Below are 23317 nucleotides of genomic sequence, written 5' to 3' on the forward strand. Positions count from 1 at the left end.
TGGATAATAATATTAACAAATGAACAGCATTCTAAACCATTAATCATTTTCAGGCGCCACGATAACACGCATCAGCGCAGTAGACTGAATAGTGTTCTTTCTGATAAATCCATGACAGATTCTTCCGGTGCCCAACCTGGTTTAATTATTCTACCCCAAAGTTCAATGTCGACTATGCAAAAAGATGGGTGAGTTTTCATTATTAAGTTATTTAAAAAAATTCAGATTCTAATTCGTTATTAAAATTGTTCAATTATAACTTTAATTTCCAATTATAGTAAATGCTAAAAAATCCTATTATTTAAGTAGGCACAGGTAAATAGGTACACGTATTTTCGATACTTTGACTATTTTAACATTATAACCTTAAACCCACGAAGGATTTGTTAACTTTATGAAAATAAAATTTATTCCTTACGTGTTAATAAATAATATGTATTAAGTATTTATTAAGATAAGTAAAGATTTTTTGGTTATTATCTAAAATGATTGTGAAATTAATATGCGCGTATAACAAAACGTTTTTTCTTAAATTATAATTCTATAGAAAATAGCAGTTTTATTTAATGAAATCAGGCGTTACCTCGCGGAAGTCTATCCTAAGTAAGAAAAGGACCAATATTTAGCCACTTCCGCACATGCAGTGGTAGTCGTGCAATGAAATTACTCAACACGTGTTTCACCCCTCCACGGGGCATCTTCAGGAGCTATGTTACACCGATTAGTGCCAAACACAGAGTCCTGTGAGTGAGTAATTTGGTGGTGGCGGTTGTGTGATTTGCATTGTTTGCCGCATACGCATTTATCAGCGGGCTGGCGGGCGGTGCATTTCATTGCACGACTACCATTACATGTGCGGAAGTGGCTAAATATTGGTCCTTTTCTTACTTAGAAAGTTTTATTGTTTTAAATGAATTAAATGTTTATATATATAGTTTACCCATAATTCCTGTAAAAGTCACAACTACCCAAGATGATGATTAAAAATCTTATTTAAGAAAAGCATATATATTTATTAATTATTTATTTTATTTCAGGCGCTACGGTTCAGTGGACACTCAGAAAACTTTGTTTGATCACCAAAATCCTTCTAAGCCTATTATTGTACAAACCAGTCCCTCTAAAGTTGATTTGAGATTAGAACACGGTAAATTCATACTTGTTTTTTCACATTAAATATTTTAGGGTAACAACTTATTTATATTACTATCGTTGCTCGGGATGTTTATTATACAAACCTGTTAAACACACGCATGCAAGCAAATCGACTCACTCTCTAAGTGCGCATTCAGAGCAACGCATTTGTATTTTAGTTTCAAAAGTTTTTTCTTAAAGCTGAAGCTTTCCAATGCTACCATTATTATGAAAATATGCAAGGTATATAAAAAGACAAAAACAAAATCAACATGAAATTTGAAATTTTATGAAAGGGATTGAAGTGAAATAAATGAAATAAAAAAAAAAACATTACAAACATTGCGAAACAAAAGCTTGATTTAATTAAAATCGGGTGTTACCTCCTTTTGCCCTAATTGCTATTCGCATTCGATTTGCCATCGAACGGACAAATTTTTTACGTTCACTTCGGGACAGGCCTCTCACTTCACTATCAACGCGTCTTCGGAGATTAATGTTTACAGGCGCCGGATTTCTGGCTTGAACGTTTCGTATCAGTGCATCCTATGGATGCTCAATCGGATTCATGTCTGGGTTTAGCGCAGGCTAATCAGATGTCCGTATACTGACTGCATTGACGAACTTCCTAGTGACACGTGCAGCGTGTAATTCCTGTATTTTCGTTAAATTAAATTTTGAATTAATTTTTGTGTATATAATTTTTGTTTAAATATTTAGTTTATATCTCGCCGGCAAAGGGCGAGTCCCTTCTCGCTTACACTTTTTAAATCCTAGCAATTCTAATTTAGCATATTGTTTATACAGGTAATTAATTATGAAGTCACGTTTAATACTTTGGCTATTTTTATCTGTTTTCAAGGAGTGAAAGAATCGACAAGTCGGGGCGGAATGGGGTATGAAGCTTCGGACGCGGCAAGGGCAGCACGACACGTGGCATTACTGCAGAAAGTGGATCGCGCCGATGCAATTTTACGTACGCATACCTTGCGTGGCCCGTTAGCGCTTGCTTCTCATTGGGATGACGTTATTGAAACTAGGTTTGTTATAAAACTGTTAATTTTTTATAGAGAGACTTGAATAATTGTGTGTGAAGAACGTACACATTTTAAATCTATCGTATAAAGCATTTTACAACCGTTTAAAAACCAACAAACATCGACTGAATCGAGATTGGCTTGTATATCACAGGAGTGCCGCAAACCCGATTCGATTATTTTATTAACGTTTTATAAGTTTCTTCCGCCACCTCTCCTCTCAGCGCTAACATTTTCCGAAGTGGTCTTAGTGTTAGACAATAGAAACTGACCTAATAGCGGATTAGCCCTTTCGGTTGCGATTGAAACGGAATGCTTTTATCACCCGATTAGCATTCCGTTAGGGATAGGGTTAGGCACGTCGCTAACGACGAGTGACAGCCTAACCCGAAGTTCCTTTGAGGGCTCCTCTTTTGTCTAGTCACTCCATTAAGTGTCCGCCTAAGCGATCTAAGAGCTCACCGGTCTCCCAATTCGGTGAAACTGCTCAAACTATATATAGCTCAAACCGAGGTTCCCCAAAAAAATGCGCTAAGTACTTTGCTCCTCCCAACCCGCACAAAGCGCAAATGCCATTTAGGCGGCATACACTGCTCAGTCAGACCCAAAAAAACAAACTTTAAATCTGTAGTTCCTGCTGGTATATCACGCTTGAACTATTATAGTAAGATCTTCGTCACTATATTCTATATCATTAACTTATGTCATTTTCTTTTGCGGTCCTTTTAAATTGAACTTTAACATTTTTCCAGAGCCGTTTTTTTAATCTGTCGAAATAAGGAAATGGCTCCTAGGATTCTTAAAGAGCTAACACATTTAAACGGTTATGCGTTAAAACCGTTAAGTTTAATGACACATATCTGAGCTGCGCTGTTAACATCCAAAATGGTCTTTAAATTTTCGTTAGTCACTAAAATAGATAAACCCATTACATTAAAATAAAACCTACCCGGTAATTAGGTAATTATGTTGTTTTGGTAGCTTAACTTTGTATTCAAATACCATTGTTTCAGAAAATTCTTGCAAGACGCTTTACAAAAGTTGTTGATGTCAGATTTAAAATATTGTCAATCAGATAATATAGAGCATCAGTTTTGGAAAATTTTATACTACAACTTTATTGAAATATTGAGAAGAAGCCTAACTCAGGTCGCCCCCGAGGTAAAGCCTGACATAATAAAACTACTAAATACGATCATCGAAGAGGGAAATGTCTACTTCGAAAACCTCGTGCAAACATTAGAGAAAACGTACAAATTTAATACGGATGATTATTTAAAAGACAACCATGTTTTGCCCCCCAAGGGCCTCGGGTATGTTGGATTGGCTTTGATCTCAGTACAAAAATTATATGTTTTTTTGGGCGACTTGGCTAGATATAAGGAGCAAGTGAATGAAACGAATAATTATGCTAAAAGTAAATTTTGGTACACAAAAGCTCAGCAGATAAATCCGAAAAATGGGAGGCCGTATAATCAGTTAGCTTTATTGGCTATCTACGCGGTAAGTACATACATTAAAAATAGTTTTAAAGCACTTATTATTGTTTACTAAAGCAGGCATTAATTTTTTTTCCAGAGGAGAAAATTGGACGCTGTGTATTATTACATGAGGAGTTTAATGTCATCTAATCCATTTCAATCGGCGCGTGAAAGCTTATTGTCATTATTTGACGAGAACAGAAAAAAAGTTAGTTTAATATAATTTCAATTTAATTCCTCGCGGTAAACATATGAGTACACCCAACTCTTTTTACACGCTAGAAACGTTCCTTAGAAATGTAAATGCAAAAAAAAATCGTGTAAAAATACATGTGATATATGGTAAATCTGGGGATAAGTTACACAACTTTAAAAATTGTGTATGATGAGATAACTAAATATTTTCCTAAATAACCATGCAAAAGAAAATAATGAAATTTATATTACTCAAGTATTTATAAAACAAACACTTTTATTTTCATTACAAAAAATAATACCAATGTACAGTGAAAATTCAATCCATAAGCACAAAACATATTGTTTTTTTACAAATAATTACATATAAAATTACAAATAAAATTACATATATTACAAATAAAAATCAATTTTGCAACTATTCATCGCTACTTGATAACGAGTGTGCACGTTTAATATGAATTGGAACAAAACCGTGGATATGGTTTTTCCCCAAATTGTATTTTGTTGCTATATTTCTGTAAGTACTGTCAAGTGGACGTGGTCGCTCACGATGGGCCTCATAAGCAGGCTCAAGGTTACCTAGAGAGTAGGCGGCTATGCTCGTAGTTTTGTTGCCAGGTGGAATCGAAATGAGAAATTCTGCAGAAAGACCAAGGTCACCGGCGTAGCTCGAAGAACTGTTCGTCTGCAGTCGTAGTGGGAGGGGGCCCACATCGCTCGTGCAATTAATGGCCGATAGGGCTGAAAGGTTCTCCAGTGGCGATCACGAGCCAATAGATGCGGTGTGGATAGGCCGTTCACAAAGTGGACCGACGACATGGTTAAGTTCGTTGCAAGTCGCTGAATGCAGGCAGCGCATGATCGGTCATCGTGACGATCTTAGGGTTAGGCCTATGCATTGCGATTGGCATCTATCGGCTAAAAATAAGAAGAGGCACTGTCAAAATTATAAATAAAAAAATTGAAACAATCCGTGTAAAAAATGTATTTATTCTTTTTGATGAACTATGTTACTTCAAAACTGTAAAAATAGAGTTAGGTGTAATCGTTTGTTAAAATTGATAGTACGAGACGGCAGAAAAAAAACGTCGTGCAATGGAAGCGCAAAAGTCTGTTGAGAGTAGTGATGCAAGTAGCGCCTCCACGAGCGGGCACGGGCAGAGACATGAGGTGTGGTTGCGGCCCGGCGCATCCCTTCGCCCGCGTGCTGACGACGAGCGCTTTGACAACATGACTTCCGTCGAGGTAAGTCATTACAAGAAGCTGCAACTTCACACTACCATCAGCAGACGTTCCATGTTGTCACACTAAAACGATAATTTTGGTTTTATTACTTCAGTTCGAACACTACGAAGACGATATAGGTTGCAATTATGTCCATACTGTTCAGCCTTAATAATCATTCACGATCGGCGGAAGTGAGTTTGTACTTGTGAAAACACCTAGAAATCACGTCGGGTAGATGCTAGTGCATTTTTTCTTGGTGAAGAATTTATCTAACCCCGCAAAGGGCTTCGTGGGCCGCCGTCGGTTTTAATCAGTGCAAGTCTGACATATTTGTTGTGGCAAGGATGAGTATGCGTAGGCGTGCCTTCATAAAAACAGCTGTTATATGAGGACCTGGAAATAAACTGAAGATCAACTGTTTTTTTATGTACTATACACACTTTATAAACTTCCAAGATATGCAAATCCACTATATGATATAAAACATGGAAGAAATTGCCATAAATGAAATAGAATTTCTTTTACGATTATATGTTTTCATTATAAAGTCTATATTTCACCAAGTAAGGAATAATGTTTCGAAATTGCCTACTTTTGGGTTAATAATATTTCGATTGCAGACGGTTTTAAAAATGAATGCCATAACGGCAATTATATAATAATAAAAATATTTTTTTTGTTGCAGTTGAATAAAAATTTTATTACGAGCTATTTACATGTACATGGAAAATTAATAACAAAGATCGGGTACGTATTTTTTTTGTTTTTTTTTTAGTTTAAAAATAGCATGTATTTTTGCACTTTTCAAAAACATAAAATGTAGTAGTTAGACCTAATAGGTATAATTTGTATTGTTTCTGAAGATGTTAATGCTGTTAGGCATAAGGTTTTTACAGCTTCATCGGTACTGAGTTCACGGAGCGGAAGGGTCCGTGAACCAGATAAATGGGTATAAGCGTTGCTGGAGTTTTTACCTCGACCTCTTCTTTTAACGCTAGCGTTTTCCGAAGTGGTAGTAATGTTAGCTAGATAACAGCAACCGATCATTTCAAGGTTTGGCCTTCTCGGGCACCTTTGACTTGGATTGCTAAACTGCGATCGAGTGTCAGTCCGAGACAAAATTTCGTCTCGGCGGTTCTTACGCCAGGTCACCTATGGTGCTCCCAATCCCAGCGGGCTCCTAATCTGGTAATAAAGTAAAATATAGCGGGTGGCCTGAGTCGAGGCTAGCTACGCTACTTATAAGAGAGGATTAGGCTTTGAGCCATTTTCTGCTTTCGCAAACTCGCGAAACTGTACATGTCGCTTGAATAGCATTGTAGTCTAAATCAATAGTAGTTATTGATGGATATGACGTTAAAACTGCCAATGTAGATTTTGGGGTAACAAATCTAAATATATTTTGTGTTTTTGAAGTCATTTACAAACTTAAATACTTTTATTTACTTCATTAAATTAGTAATTCTTTTGTAGGAAACTCTGTGCGGTTTTACAATAAACTCCCATGTAATGTTTTTAAATTATCTTAAAGTTCATAAATTTAAAACTTGTTAAAACGTCCTGTTACACAGTATGAAGGTTTTATTAAAGTGATACAGTATTTGAGAATGAATTACTCTCCCTACTTTATTATTAATATTGTAAGTCTCCAAAAACAAAACCGTCTGTGTTTGTTCTTGGTCTTCTCACATCGGGGCGCGTTTGGCACACTCGTAGCTTTAAGTCGGAGAGTAATCATGAGTATAAACAGATGGGTCATTTTAACTGATACTCTGTGGGATATAAATGAATACTATGCACTTATCTTGTTGAGGAAACCTTTCGACCCGAGAACTTGAGGAGTATATTGCAGGATGGAGACCCTTCACGAGAGCGCGGCACGAATGTTGCGTCAGTTCCGTGCGCTTTTGCACCGCCAGCCCTTGCCGACGCCAGCTGCTCGCCTTCTGCAGCTCACAGCGCTCAACATGTTTGCAGTCGAAACCAACGCCGCACCGTACAGAGGTATCCTAAACATTAGTAACTTGGTTATTTATGCATCACAAGCATAAACACAAAGCAAACTTGCGAAAAAAAAATAATCTTGTTACAGTTGAGTTGAAATAAATCTATAACCAAAACAACAATGTAATATATTTAGATATGAATATAATTATTTAACAAATAACACTGGTGATGCGTGGTTGTTAAAATAATCTTAAAATAATAAATCTTCGCGGTACCCGTGTTAAAATCGGACTGACAATTGAATGCAGGTACAGGGCTTGATCTCTTTACACCACTAATGACAAGCGCCTTAAACCATTGAACTCCCCGTCTGTTTCACGTCTGACGATGTTCTACAGACTCACTTTCTCCAAAACTAGTGTCGTCACACTTGGACAAAACACAGAGACACGTTTTTACTGCGACGACACCTGCTCCTTTCGCTCCCGTCCGCAACTTCTCGTGGGAGCAACAGACAGAACTCTGCGGATCACTCACAAACAGAAATCTCAATAGAACGGGCTTCGTCTATCGTTTCATCCACACTATTGCTCGTGTTTTCTTCCGAAACCAGAGTCTCCGTTCGTTTCTTAGTTTATTCACAGACAATTATATCGCGGAAGCCTTTGACGTATACCTTGCTGTACAAAAGCGCGAAAAATGTTTTTCCTTGTTTTCTACAACCAAATATAGCGACAGAGAAGGAACGGAAAAAACTTGCAGCTTTAAAAGCAAGGGCAGCCAGAAGACTTTCGACAATCTGACGGTTGCTTGGCTTCAGTTTGTATTTTGGCGAATGCCTCTAAAAACGCTGATAATTCCTCTGGTAACGGCGATGCGGGCACTGCAGACGCTCTGCTGTCGTTTTCGTCACAATCGTTTTCTCCGAACTGAGACACTGTCAGCGGACCCACGCTGAGGAACAGGACTCCAAAAGTTATGCACGTGTAATATTCAGCTGTTTTTTGTAATGTCAAGTATGAATTTACCAAATGCTTTAAGAAATACTGGCGATAAGTCCATTTTGAAAGATCACATTTAGGTGGCTTCCATTGTAACGAGTATATCCACCACAAAATAAAAGTGCTTGAGCATTATTCGAAATAACTTGCCTAATGTGACGCTGAATTTTTTTAACATGCGCCATTTTATACCACCTATTATATTCTTTTATCATCATTATATGGAAGGGCAGAAATCATAAGTTTCATTGCCGTTCACACTGTTCTATTTGGGGGAGAGGTCTCTCTCTCTTCAACCTCTGTGTCTGCTTCTACTCTGTGTAATGGAGGCTGTTTTTTCATATTTGTTTAACATGTTAAAATTTTTCACAAAACCTTTTCACGGACAGAAAAGTATTTGTTATTTATTAGGGGGACCGGAAAGTAATGTCGTTTCTATCGACATATTTTACAAAAAAAACGATTGATTTTTACCGCTCTGGCATTGAAAATCCAGTATATTAGATGGCAAAAGGTAATAAAGGTGAATATATTGTGAGTAAAAAATAAAAACTTGTTAAAAATGTTGTCGTGTGAATTTAACTTAAGAAAGCGACGTTACTTTCAGATCCCCCTAATAACTATATTATTGTTTTTAGAGAGGCCTACGATTAGCAGTGAACGTCCTATGGCAGCATTAATGATGATGATGATTCCTTTGATTTAATAATTTCAAAAATTCTCTTTATTTGTTTGTCCGTCACCATTGGAACCACCGACCGGGCTTGACATTTTTTTTATAATTTCTTTTGATGACCGAACCGTTATAATAACTAGTTCTAATGGCACCGAGTGAGAAACTTTGAAATAACTAATTGGAACTTTCACCGTACTGTTCTTTTATCAATTCTTAGTAGCCACCGAGTTAAAGCAATAAAAACAGCAATTATTGTTTGTAAAATGTATATTGAAAATGTTTTATTTAACTACGTTCCGAACAGTTTGGACTTGTTTGAGAAATAAGTCATAAAGTGAAATAAGTAAATTTCAAAAATGATGAACGGTTATTATTATTATTAATGTGTATAGCGATGTTATTATACTCCAAATTCTAAACAAGGTTCCATATTAGGGACCACTTGTAAACATCGCGAATATAACTTTTTCTTAGTTACCATTTTATGTGTTTTATAAATTTTTATCACAAAAAGAAATTTCAAGATGTCGATCTTTGTAGCAGCGTTATGCTGTGGCGAGTGATATTATTTACCTTTTTCATCTTCATGGTTTCTTATACAAAGAAGGTTACTACTTACCGATTTATCGATTAACAACCTTTGTAGTAAACAAAGGTTGTTAATCGATTAACATACGAGTATATCAATTTAAACCAATACATTGATTTTAATACATATTTTTAACATTATAAGAGTCCAGTATCAGTGCGAGCCTTCTTCTTTTTAATTAAAGAAAATGTTTAGTTTGTTACAACCGTAAAATATCATAATAAGTTAGAGATTTCCCTGAAATAATGATAAGCTATAAAAAGATTATGTGGAAAAATGTGACAGATGTCGTTACGTATGCATGTTTTAATAAGAAATAATGTTATATTTTGAGTAAATAGAAAATTATTAAAATTTTTGTATAGTTATTTTTGATTAAAAAAATTAAATTTAAAAGTATCAATTTTAGATATTTATCTAAAAAGAAGGAAAAAATATTTTGTTGCATTTTTTTATTGGGGAAGTTTCAAAGTTTATGTAACCAAATTCCCGAAGATCATTCTTCAAAAAAATCAACTCGTTAAAATTACTAGTTAGGTTTTTAAGGCATGCATATTGATAGCCAATAATTATTCTTATTTAATACCACGTTACCGTTGATTCTACGTTCGTTTACCGTAATTTAAATTTTCAAATGTGTTAATAACGGTTTGTTCAATTTTCTCAAATGCCTAATGCTTTTGCTGTCTTTTCGAATTTATTTTTATTACTCGTATCCGTTCATTCGTTGCCCAATAACGCATTATACTACCAAAAGTATGATTTAGTATTTGTGCAATAGCTGTTCCGTTAGATTATTTCATTCAAGATGGCTCGGAAATGATAACTTTCGTTTATCCATGTTTTTATTGGATTTATATTTTATGTCTTTTCATTATTGTTATTGTTATTAGTTGTATTGTAGCGCACACGTTATTTGAAGTCGATAATATGTTACACGATTTTTATATTTGTTAAGATATTTTCTGTACGTAAAATAAGTTTACGTAACATACATGGTGATTGATTTTGGGTGTAAAAGCTTTAAATGGGCGAATACGTAGCTCGATTGTGAGCAAAAAACTTTGAAGCTTTTACACTTATTTCCTATCACGTATATAAAGTGATTGCTTTGAAATATGTATTTATTTTTCTAAAGGAATGCGACTTGCAGACAAATAACTTCTGGCGGTACAAAGTCTGCAGGGACAGACAGTAAACAAAAATTTATTGTAACATGACATAATCATAATGACGAAAACGCTTTTTTTCTAAAAATAATAATTATTGTGGAGGGTGTATCATACACAATTTTTACGTACACGGATTTAAAACTTTTACACATAGAAGTAATCTCATCGTGTACCTTATTGATTCATAATTATATTAAATAGGAAATCCTAAATATTTTTTACGAATTAATTTTTGTTTACAGTTAGGATTTATGACTTAATTCATGTTTATTAACGCTAAATGTATGTCTTATTATCGTCGTGTTATGTCACAAAAATAGTAATACAGTATTAATTGTAGCTCCTCATAGTACAAAGTTAATTACAGAATAAAGAAGTAATGAAGGGGTACAAGAAATAATTACTTATCGTAAAAGTTGCTATCATTATCTGCAAGGCGGACGACGCTCGCACCGTGAAGTAAATTAATGATAGGCTTTTGAAATGGAGAATTTCTATTTGATGTATACTTTTGCTGTAACTTTATTCAATAATTTTATGCATTCTTAAATAAGTATGTTAATTTGAATAATAAGTTACAACTGTTATAGATTGATATATATTAAAATATAATTTGTTTTTCGTAGTGTAAGCATTGTGATCGCGTTGTGCAGTTTGCTATTATTAATTATGTATAAAGTTAATTGATTTTTAAAACTATGCCATAAAGCCGACTTGTAAAGGTAGTAGTTTCCTGCGCCCCGTCCGGGAGCCGTAAAGGTTTGTAATTACAAATTACAAGTTATCGGAGGTTGATGCACCGCACGGCGCCATCGCTCTGCACGTCTGACGCAGACAGGTTCAACAAACTGACTCCACGGAACGGTGACGCCGTTTTTACGCGATTACACGTAATGATATTTTGTATTATAAGGAGGAAATTATGCCGCGCAAAGCCCTTCATTACGATATTTTGTGCTCTTTCCCTTTGCCTGCTTTTTTTAAAATGATAATTATGGTATATTTATTACTTAAGAGTATTTCTGCATACAATTTTCAACAATTCTTGCTTGTTTTCTTGTTACGTGTAAACATTGCAATAGACGCGTTAAGTTGTCATGTTTTGATGATTGGTGTTATTACATAATTACGTGTTTTTTTTTATTTGGGTCGGGTCTACATTGGTTGATCGGTCTAAAAACTTGAGCGAGGTAGATGTATAGCTCATTTATTAAATAAAGTCAATATATATATTAAGCTTATGGGTCCAGAGATTTTTGGATTGAGTGTGCGAGAGAGTTCTGAAATAGAACGAATTTTGCATTTGCTCATGTTCATAACAGGTTCAAAATGTAGGTATCATTTAATATGTAATCACGTTTGTACTGTTGCGTCGAAAATATTTATACGTTCTCTACAAAATAAAAACACGAAATATTGTTTTGTTTCGTTCTATGAAGAATGTGCCACATTCACGCGTTGCCAAAACAGTTGTTAGCATAAAACGTCTCATAATAAAATTTCTTCACCAAGTCTATCATACATATTTAGCGTATATATAGAGTGTATACAAGGAGCATAAAGATAGTAGCATGGTGTTTGGTTCTTGCAGGTGCAATCCGTGCTGTTATTTTTAGCCGTCTATATTTGTATCGGACCGGTTACGGAGTCGCCACACGCCCTCGGCGCTGTCGGCCGTCATCTCTATGGCTCTTAGACCGGCCGTTTATTTCATAAACTGGCATTATCATTTTTTAACAGCTTTTTATACTTAATTATATCGAAGTGATGGGTATTATATGCTGTGTGACCGATATTTACAGACTTATATGGAGTAGTAATATACGCGGTACAGGCATGTCTGATGTCTAGCTTGTTTGATTTCCTTCGCTACGGTAATTACATGATAGCAACGTATTGCATATATTATATTATAGCCGTCACAGATAGTACTTATCTCCTTTATTTACACACACACACACACACACACATATATATATATATATATATATATATATATATATATATATATATATATATATATATATATATATATATTATTGTACATTAGGCCACAGGAAATATTAATAAATATTTTAATTGAAATAGGTGAAATGAGATATACAAAGGCCTGTCTTATCGCCAAAGGCTTCCGCTTACGTTTATTGAATATAACGTAGCGATAATATTATTTCATTTTTAGTTATGCGCATTTGCAACTTGTAAGTAAAAATTTAGATTGGGATTAAACTTATACACCATTTTACTAATAACGCCTTTTGTCCAAAACAATTATTCTTATTTTTTCACCTCGTTAAAATATCAATTCAAACGATCGCGATTTCCTCGAATAAATAAGAAGGCGATTTTATATTACCAAAGAAGTGAAAGAAGTGAAGAGATCTGCAGAAGAACCAAGGTGACCGACGTAGCTCAAAGAATTGCGCTTCTGTAGTGGCTGTAGACGCAGCGTGGGTAAGGCCCTCCTCTAGGTGGACCTACGATAGTTGAGGTCGCGTGTCCCTGGATGCGGGCAGCACGAGATCGGTGATCGTGGAGATCTTTGAGGGAGACCTATTATTAGCAGTGAGCGTCTATCGCCTGACATTAAAATGATGTATGTTAGGCGATTTATAAAGTAGGCTCAACTTCCATGGTTCCCGAGAGAGTAATCGTGATAAGTTACATAAACGAGGCTTAAGCTAAGCACATTCCGCCCTCTGCCCTTTCAAGCCCGCTGAATTTATAAATGCACAGAAGGCAACAGACCAAACTTGCTAATAGTAAAAAAAGCTTTCTAACTTAAGTCTTCATCAGCTTTGTTTTATTAGCTATGCTAGTGAAATGAGTATGTTCAAAACCGCTCAAAGTTATCAAGTGCTATTTGGTTATAATGCCAGAATTTATCAAATTCGTTCTGTATATAATTAAATGTGGATCTATTAAAATATGCCCTTTAATTGAATTTGTGGCTTATATACAAATGGCTTGAAGCTATATAAGCCTTAAGCCGTAATCGTTTCTTTTTGAAAAGATTAAATATACGGATCGTTATTCAACACGTGACCTGGCCACGGTAGGTGGATAATTTGAAAAGAGAATTTTTTTTATGTTAAATATAAAGGTACTGTCTATTTTAAAAACGTATATAGTAAATTAGTTATTGTAGCCTGGTTTAGACCATTAGCTAAATTTCGTTCGGCGTCGTTTCCATATTGCTGTTCGATTCCTACAAATATCTTTTATAAAGTTTATCATTAGAAACGGATTTTTGATGTAATTCACTTTCACATCCCTGTAATAAAAAAGCCCCTAGGGTCAACTTGCATTATGGTTTATGTCGCCTCGTTTAGAGATAGCGGAAAATTTCCTAAACTTTGTTGAGTAATGTCTTATTTGAGTGTATCCCCAGTGAAAGCACTTTTAATAATATTTGCCTGGGCTTTACTTTGAGATAATGTCGCTGCCAATGTAACAACTTACACTCGAATGATTTTTTTTTAAGTTGCATGGCCTACTAGCAAATGAGTTTCCTGAAAAATAATACAGAATCATTGAATTATAAATTGTTCGTTTATTCCGAGTTTGCGACAAAATGCTTACTCCTTATGGATTTTGTAAGATTGGTTGAAAAAACCGTTCAAATCTTTATTTCTTGATGCCATAGATAAGTCAGGTAGAATTTTGGTTCATTCTGTATTCAATATTAAATAACTTATTTAATTTACTTCCGAATGTGAAGTACATTTCGCGTAGATATTACGCGAAATAATAATGCCACAATCGCGTAAATTATCATGTTTGTAAAGTCCACACACATTCTTTTTATTATCATTAATATTACTGAAAAAATATCCGCGCATGTAACCCGTGAAGCTTATTGAATTACTTGTGTCACCTGCCTCTGGCTAACGTTAACCGGTTCTTCAATTAAATTTAAGTTTTGCAGATCTTTGACAAAATCTATAAAGTTATATGATTTATTAAGTAATTTAAAGGACCTTTTTTAAAATTCGTTGATTTTTTATTTTAATAAATTGAAAGCCATTCAAGATACAAATTATACAAATACTAAAACATGTTTTGGTTTGAAAACGTTATTTAGCATTTTAAGACATAATATCAAAGCGGTAGAAGTTAGTTTTTACAAGGAACCCGTCTTGATCTATGTAAATTAAATTACTTAAGTGATGACCAGTTTTCACGTTACGAACGACGGTTTACTATAACAGTAAAAGATAGATATAAAAATTTTACCGCTTCCTTTGGGTGAGTCATTTCCTTGAGTTGTCAAGATAATTAAATAATGCACTTAATACTGATTTCTTTTGTTAGGTATACTTATGCAGATAAAAACAAGAGCTTTGCAAAAGCTTGTAATCAATTTTTGTTTGTACAATAAACAATTTTACATGTCGTGTTCTCGAAGCAAGTTTATATTTAGGGGTTCCGTTAAGATGAGTAACCGGTCCAAATTTGAACTGTCATGATTGTACACAGTCAGTCAAATAGTAAAATAATTTATAAAGCCTGTAAGCGTAAATTTTAAAGTGAATGTTCTAAGAAGGCTGCGTGCAGGCCAATTTACTAAAAAGTATGCCCAGCGCAGATGTTTTCAATATCTGTGACGTTGCTTTTCTTCTGCTGGTTATTAATTACAGGCAGTAAATAATAATAGTTATTATCAAATGAAATTTTTTATTCTAGTGCAACCGTAATTGGTGTACCGTGTCTTTGATATGGGTGCGGCGTGTTGGTGGCCGAGGAAAACAGAGTATGACATTACATGAGATTGATATTGTCGGACAGTTCTTACGATATCGGTATACAATGTTTTAAAGACTGGCTAGTAAATAAAATTCCTGATATAATCATTTTAGGCTTAACACCATGTATTTATTGAATTATTAAAAGCATAAGGAATTAATTTATTCGATGGACATAATATTTCATTAATTAAAAACTAGATGTATTATTTGCAATTAATTTTCAAATTCAATTAGATGATTTAATTTTCCAAATAGAAAAAAATTGCTATTTCAACTACTGTTATTATGACATACATTCTGCTACAACTTCTTCCGTTTCTCCAACCGAACTTGAATCGGAGTTGTTCGGCATACTTATTGTTAACGGTTCCATAAAACTATAAAATTTATCGCGATCCCAGTAACTGTTGAATTGTTGTGTATAGTAGGCACCTATTATATTTCACTATTTATCCCAGATTAAAACCATGGTTTTATTTTGATTGCCGGTAAATTTACTTAGCTTGTAAGTAAAATTTAATAAATATTGAATTAATGAGACTTCTAAAATTTACCGAACTCTGCCAAGATAAATATAAAAATGTAATGTTGTTAATAGAAAACCAAGACAGCGGGGAGCGGTCAGCGTGGCTGGAGTGTGCACTCGGAGTATCGTTGCTCATGTTTGGTGCGCTGTTGGAACGATGTTGTGCCCTGTTGCCAGAACCGTCACATACGCAGCAACACGCTGATGCATTGTTGTTACTACCCGCTATTAAGGTTAGATAATTTAATATCTATTTTAAATTGTACAACAGTGTTAACTTTTATAAAAAATTATGGAAAGTCATCGGATAAAGTATTTTTAATGGCAACTTTTGTATCGAAAGCATCATGTCATCGGACTTCGAAATTGATAAATTTGATGGTTTAACTATATATTTATAGGTAATAACGTTTAGATGTGTTTCTTTTTGGTGCCAACACTGCTTAAGTAAAGATTGTAAACTAGAAATTTGAAAAGCATTTTGCACAAGTGCGAATAATTGTATCTGCCTATGCGAATACATATTTACATTAAAAAAATTTAATTTGAATTTCGAACATAAAAAATGGACTTCTTTCACGCCATTATTGTATGTTTTTTGTTAAGAAATTATTTGTTTTGAAAATGAAGTGGGGCACTAAAGAGAATAGGATTGCAGTAACTGTACTGTACAGAGTAGGTAAGGAGCCAGCCGACATTTTTGATACATTGAAAAACCTAGGAATTAGCCGTATGTTTGTGTCGTACCATCCAAAGGGTCACTGAAACTGTCTGTTAATGATTGTGAGAGATCCGGCCGACTGCGGTCTATTTGAACAAATCAGGTCGTTAATACAGTCAAGGCCAGAATTCGATGAACTTTCTTTGTAAGAGGACTTACGGCTAGACTATAATAGATATAACTTATCTTCAGGAAAATGACTTAAAATTTTGTGTCTGATTAGCTGCAGTCTTGAACTTCTTTGAATTCTGCTATTAATAAGCCGCTTCCATAATTTGCCCACAAAAATATCTTTAGACAAATATGCAATCTTTGATTATGAAAAACTGATAATACCTTTTTAATACAGGTGTGGTCTGATTGGATGTTGTGTCATAGTAGTGTATGGAATCCACCGCCGTCATTCGATAATTTCGAGATCGGGTAAGTTGCACAATTGTTTATTAGTAATACTTTTATTTATTGTTATAACAATTTAACGACGATTATTTTTTTAGAAGTGACAACGACCCATGGGATTGGCTTGCGAATTTAATGAATATTCTAGAAAAACTCGACGACAAGTCCATTGAGTTGGCAAATGAAATGAAAGAAGGTAAAATAAGTTTGTTACTTCCTTAATATTGGTTTTATTCATCATCATCATCATGTCTGCTAATTGGCGGTTGCAAGACAAGTCTCTTCCAAAGATCGCCGCAATAACCGGTCTTGCGCTGTCCGCACTGAGCGACTATCCACGGCCTTGACTATGTCGTCGGTCCACCTAGTGTCGGTCTACCGCCGCTGCGTCTACCGGCTCGTGGACGCCATTTGAGAATCTTTTGGCCTCAACAACTTCGGCTTCGAACTTTCGGCTTCTTTGCTATTATTAAATGTTTACCTTTATTTTACAGTAATTATTTAACAAAAGTTTAAAATTCTTATAATAAAAGAGCTTATTTTTCAGATTATGTGATAGTGCGTCTTGCGGAAGACGCTTCGTTAGCCGGGTTCACCCCGTTGATGTACATGGAACCGGCGGTGGCGTGGGTGCATGAGAATCGCACAACGCACCACGCTGCCGAGCATGCCCTGCGTACCAGAAAACTACTGTTCTTTGGCACTGAGTGAGTCGTAAATTTAGAATTTTTCTGTGGAGAAAATTTATAACTGCGTGGCGTCTTCGAGCGATAGTACAGGGCAGCTTTTACCTATTATATATCGATATAAATTAAGATGTATCTAAGAACGATAAACTAGAGAACGGCTTAACGAATTCAGCTGATACTTTTCCATATTTTTGTTATGGTTACTATGAAGGTTCTTATGGAGAGTAAATTGGAAAAATTACGTAGAAAATATTCAAAACAAATGTCCTTAGCTGCTAAAACTGGTATTATGATGTCCAATGAAAATATAATCATATTGTTATTCAGATCTTATAAATAATCATAGATTATGTTTTAGACATTAAAATATTAAATAATGATTGCTAATCACTATCTATCACTTAGAAATACATTTTTTTTTCTGTTTGATTATCATCTGTCGGTACAACTACTACATGCAATGAAAGTCCAAAGGACTTTTTTTAGTTGATATCAATCGTTCACCTATTGTACGGATCTGCATGACGATTGAAATATAATATCTATATCTTCACAGAGAAGGTTTATATGCTATCCTCATTGTTACTCGCCACCAGATGGCATTGCGATCTTGAAAATTGGTATGTATATGTATTTTTTCACGGTTAAAATGGGTATGCTTTGTTATTAATTAATAAATTATGCGTGTTATAGATGGAAATAGAAGAGCAAGATATTAAGTTTTAAATGCCATTTCTATACTCATGTGCAATTAATAAATTACACCGCTTTCTTTATAATAAAAAACTGATATATTCCCATGTATAATCACATAAATCACGTTTTGTATAATTTTTTTATACATTTAAAATAAATGTTTTAGGTATTTAGTGGGCGTGGAGCCGCCGGTATTGAAGCTAGAATATCCACCAGATGCGTCGCCACGCTATGTGAGCGCGGTGCAACGAGCGCAGCAACAGTACTCTCCCCTGCAGAATTTAGTACATTGATTTGTTTTTTTATTTATTAAATAAAAACTTACATGAAAGTTATAGGAAAGACTAACTCGGTCACATATATACATTTTTATATTAATTTCTCTAATATGGATTATGCATGGCAATAACTTTGAGGTTATTGCATGTAAGGAAGTCATTTCAGGAAGACATTTCCATCTTTGCTTTTCACCATAAATCATATTTTTTTTGCTATAATTGAAGTGGTAAAAATAATATTCTTTTAAGTCTGTATTTAAAGTGTTCATGAATTTTTATCCGTCGTTCCTGTGATACAAGGTTACGCGTTAGAGTAGGAGATATTTAAAATCATGATATTTTATAGCCCGAAGACACTGATGACGAAGATAGTACATTTGAAGCGACTAGCGGACCCACCAGTCTCAGCGAAGGACTGGAAGAGTTGTCAGAGGGAGCAGACGAAGCCACAAAGAGGCTGTTAAAACGAAAAGAACAGTTAGAATCTCGAAAAGCAATATTGGAGCGTCGACGACAACGAATGCAGGTTAGCGTAAAAAATGTTTAATAGAGACGTGCTAATTGATATAGATGGTTATATACAGGTGATACAGTGGAGACTGAATAATTCCCATAACATGTAAATATACACACACATAAATGTATTTATTATTATTGATAAATGCTGTTTACTCCCTTACATTTCCAATTCTTTAAATTTCCAGTCAACCCCGTTGACCAAACAATCATGTTAAAGATTGGTTGCAGTATGCTTACGCTTACGGTGCTGCGTTTTCGCAAACTACGAGTCCATAGTTTAACATCAAACGAATCAATAAATAAGGTTTCATTTTAGGAAATGGTTGGGAGCGGTTGCTCAGGCGTGGAGGTGACGGTGCGACCGCGCTTGCTGGTGCCCGACACGAACTGTTTTATCGACCACCTGCCTCTGCTGCAGGCGATTGCCGCGGCGCCCGGACAACCCTACACGCTTGCTGTGCCGCTAGTCGGTCTGTTATGTTTAATATCTACTCTTATACGATACTTCGTATATTTATTGGCGTTAGTGTTGCAGATACTTTTTCATGGATTTGTTATTTAGATAACGATAAAGATAAAATTGATTTATTTAAAATTGGAACTTTTAACGGAACTCTTATTGATCGACAAGTTATTTTTTTAAATTTCGATTATTTTTTATTCTACTGCGTCGAAAGGTTAGAGTTGTAGGAAGAAGCAGGAAAAAGCTGTACTGCAACACTTCTTTTAAACAATTTTAACAATACAGATTTATATATATACATTTTTTGTCATATATGGCCTAAATGAAAACAAAATAATTAAACATACAATATTATTGCAATATATAAAAGGCAAGGGTTTTTGCCTTTTATAAATTCGTTTATTGAATCATACACCTTTTATATTCATTTGTTTTTAATTTGTGTTTTGTATTTAATAAATGGTCGTTTAATAAGCTTTGCGAAATTGTACTTAAAAATCTGATTCCGTTTATCAAAAATGCATTTTTAATCATGCATAACACTTTTATTTGCTTAAGTTTTATTTAAATTATTGACAATTTCCAACACTCACTTTCTTACTTTGTCAAATTGTAAATCTGACAAACCCATAAAGGAATGGTATTAATGTATTTTTGATAAAGTACTTTATTATATTTTTTTGTCATCACTATTCTAGAAGTATATATATAGCTTGATTGATTGTAGCTGTAAAAGCTTTTAAAGGGCGAGTGTTTAGTTCATTTGCAGTCAATTAATGTATGGTGTATTCTATCGAGAAATCAATGGTTTCATAATTAATTAATAACGCAATAAAACGTAGGAAAAAGCGTTTTCAAAATTCGGATTACTACATATTAAAATTAATTGTTATTTACTATCTGCCCCTGCAGACTTTTTACTACTAGAAGATATTGGCATTTCGCATTACAACTTGTATTTTTGAGAAGATTTTTAGAGATTAGTTTGTATGAATAATATTGAATTGGATAATAGTGGTAACGGAGCTGGAGGGTTTGCGTAAGTGCGCGCGTGTGGGCACGGCGGCGCAGAACGCGCGCACCTGGCTGTCGGGCGCGGGCGGCGTGCGGCTGGCTACGGCGCGCGGCTCGCTTCTCGCCTCGCGCGCCTTCACAGCCGAGCGCGACCATCCGCGGGCCTCCAACGACGACCGGGTGCTCGCCACCGCGCTCAACCTACACTCCAACCTCGACGTTGACCCCTCCGCCGCTACCGCTAGTACGTACATTATTTTCTTAAAAGCTGATAGAAGTTCACAGCAAGACACGGACATCTTTAAAAATCGCCACGATGACTAATCGCTGCGCTGCCCGCATCCAGCGACTTCTCGCCGATTTAGGCTTATGCAATGAAGCCTGGATGGCTTAAATCGCGAGAAGTCGCATATAAATTAAAAAAATATATATTTATTTATTTATTCAAATTATTATTCATATAGAATCACACATTATAGTGACCACTTGCGGACACCATGGGAAGAAATCCAAAAGAGCCTAATTTCATGTAAACTAGAATCGAATGAACACGAACTCTTCTATCTCTTTATTCAACTATTAATTTACGCGCACCTTTGAGTCGACAATTATTTTAATATTATAGGCAGTAAGGCTGCCTCTGGCGCTAAATGCTCATCTATTACGGCCAGCAACTGAACGGTTGCTATTTTTAAATGCAACACAATAATATTAAAATTTAAATGAAATTTGGCAATGTTTGATATACCCTAAATTATCAAAAATGTAAATGTGTCAACAAACTAGGTTGTACAGACTTCAATCAACCAAAACCACTTTGCTACAAACAGATCTATTTAATGATTTATAAAGAGCATTTTTTAGTATTTCATGACTTATGATTAGTGAGTTTTATTAGAAGTAAACCTTTCAGGTACACAAGAAGAAAGCGGGGAATCATCCAAATGTCTGCCTCGAGTGCGCGAAGTGGTCTTGCTGACGGACGACCGCAATTTACGTGTCAAAGCGTTAGCCGCTGATCTGCCCACAAGGGATCTTCCCTCTTTTGTACAATGGGCGGGACTTAAATCTGATGACATCGCCACAACCGTAAGATCATTTTGTTATTTATATATATTGTTCATTAATTATAACCCTTCGTTACTTTGCGGAAGAAGCAGCTGTACAGATTTCTATTTAGAAACCTGCAACTTGCTCTATTCAACGAACTTGTTTATTTATTTGTTTCTATTTGTACGATGTTGAATATGGATGGATGGCGCTATTCAGGCTTGAAACTATGTTTACTAGCTGCGAAAATGCGTTAGCGGGTAGTCGTCAATTTTGTACAAAGCATGCAAATTACTTCTCTTTCTCACAGAATAGTCGAAAGCAGTGCCGCCTGTAAGCAAAATTTTGGTTACAGAATGTGCAGTCAAAAGCCGGAAACAGTACAACAAGTGGGCACAATTGAGCTGTACCACAACTGGTCCACGAATGCGTCGATGCAAGGCGTATTGACGTCTAACGATATAAATAACGTTTAGGATGAATGCATGCGGCCGCCGAACTGCCAGGTGTGAGCTGCTTAGTGTAGGAATTGAATAGTTAAGTAATATTAATACACCATTAGAACGATCAAACAGATAAAGTACATTTTGTTACGAGCTTTAGGATTCCACCTTCGTGTTCCAGAGCTACATGTTTCATTGTTATTTTCTTCGACATTTCTTGTATGTTAGATAATACTAAATTGACTGTTGCTGAAATCAATATTTTTATTGTTTTTTTTTGGTGTTATATTAAGCATATTTTTTATTATTTTTATTGGTTAAAGCTAATGAAATATTGTCTACTGTATACACGCATCACGCATCATGCTTAAGCTACTTGTTATTAGTAACTAATTAGCAAACTGATTAGCTTACGTCGTCACGCGGAGTCACAGCGTGCACCAACTTTTTTTACACCGTTTTTCTTTGTTCATATTTCTTTAAATAATCTGATTGTCCGTTACCTAGACATTTTACTATACACGTTTATTTATTCTTGTTTCGTTTTTAAGAAATATACTTGTGTAATTTCAGCTAATTTACATTTTCACTTGTATTTTTTAATTGACTTCAGTGCTAACGTAGATGAATTTTATTAGAGATAAGATATGTAATTAATGGTAAATAAAGGTATTTCATTGCGACTTATTAGACGAGGATCTTTATCTATATCTTCTTTTGTTGAATTGTACTAAAGATTATACAGGATTTTCTGTAATTTACAATAAATAATTTTATCATAAAATATTTCAATGAAAAATGTTTATTCTTATAAAGACTTGTTTTCGTAATGTTGCAAAACTGTTAACGGTACATACGGACAAGTTATTTTCACTTTATAGCTAGGACGAAAGGTATTGTATAAAAGGAGAATAACGAATAATAACTACGTAACGTAGATCTTAAAAATATTATTGTAATCAAGTTTTTCATTTTGGAAATAAATTTGACGCTGTTAGATTTTGTCATAATCATGATGTTGTAATAAACAATGATTACTTCCGATGTTGCTTTTTAATTTAACTACCACATAGTTCACTTTCGAGCATGTTACATTAATATATGTTTGGTACCGCCACATTCTTCATGAGTATTTTAACATACAACTTGGGACAGTTGTTATACCACAATAACTATAGGTCGAAAACAAATATGATCATGTTTTTCATTTAATTTTGATCTCACCATAAAGAAAGTATTATTGATAAAACACTATTGGTGATCTTCTTTTTTGTGTAATGTAAATAGAAGTAAATAAATGCAAAAATAC

General features: G+C 34.7%; 1 protein-coding gene across 5 annotated transcripts in view; it reads left to right on the forward strand.

Annotated features, from left to right (window-relative positions):
* Positions 1 to 23031, forward strand: part of Smg6 (Smg6 nonsense mediated mRNA decay factor) — a 29100-nt gene extending 6069 nt beyond the window's left edge. For all 5 annotated transcript variants that reach the window (XM_068773374.1, XM_068773376.1, XM_068773375.1 and 2 more), the window contains 18 exons: positions 54 to 188; positions 1038 to 1147; positions 1997 to 2174; positions 3185 to 3674; positions 3750 to 3860; positions 4916 to 5095; positions 5763 to 5824; positions 6930 to 7081; positions 15809 to 15969; positions 16807 to 16880; positions 16955 to 17052; positions 17404 to 17563; positions 18408 to 18525; positions 18866 to 19045; positions 19355 to 19508; positions 20517 to 20759; positions 21429 to 21604; positions 21921 to 23031. In XM_068773374.1, the coding sequence (XP_068629475.1) occupies positions 54 to 188; positions 1038 to 1147; positions 1997 to 2174; positions 3185 to 3674; positions 3750 to 3860; positions 4916 to 5095; positions 5763 to 5824; positions 6930 to 7081; positions 15809 to 15969; positions 16807 to 16880; positions 16955 to 17052; positions 17404 to 17563; positions 18408 to 18525; positions 18866 to 19045; positions 19355 to 19508; positions 20517 to 20759; positions 21429 to 21604; positions 21921 to 21968 (2830 nt within the window). In that variant the 3' untranslated portion in view covers positions 21969 to 23031. The remainder of the gene's footprint in view (positions 1 to 53; positions 189 to 1037; positions 1148 to 1996; positions 2175 to 3184; positions 3675 to 3749; positions 3861 to 4915; positions 5096 to 5762; positions 5825 to 6929; positions 7082 to 15808; positions 15970 to 16806; positions 16881 to 16954; positions 17053 to 17403; positions 17564 to 18407; positions 18526 to 18865; positions 19046 to 19354; positions 19509 to 20516; positions 20760 to 21428; positions 21605 to 21920) is intronic.
* The last annotated feature ends 286 nt before the right edge of the window (positions 23032 to 23317 follow it).

The sequence above is a fragment of the Battus philenor genome, unplaced genomic scaffold (genome assembly GCF_028537555.1).
Source record: "Battus philenor isolate CCGP_79_NKW_IND1 unplaced genomic scaffold, ilBatPhil1.0.hap1 SCAF_6, whole genome shotgun sequence".
NCBI classification, from domain to species: Eukaryota; Metazoa; Arthropoda; class Insecta; order Lepidoptera; family Papilionidae; genus Battus; species Battus philenor.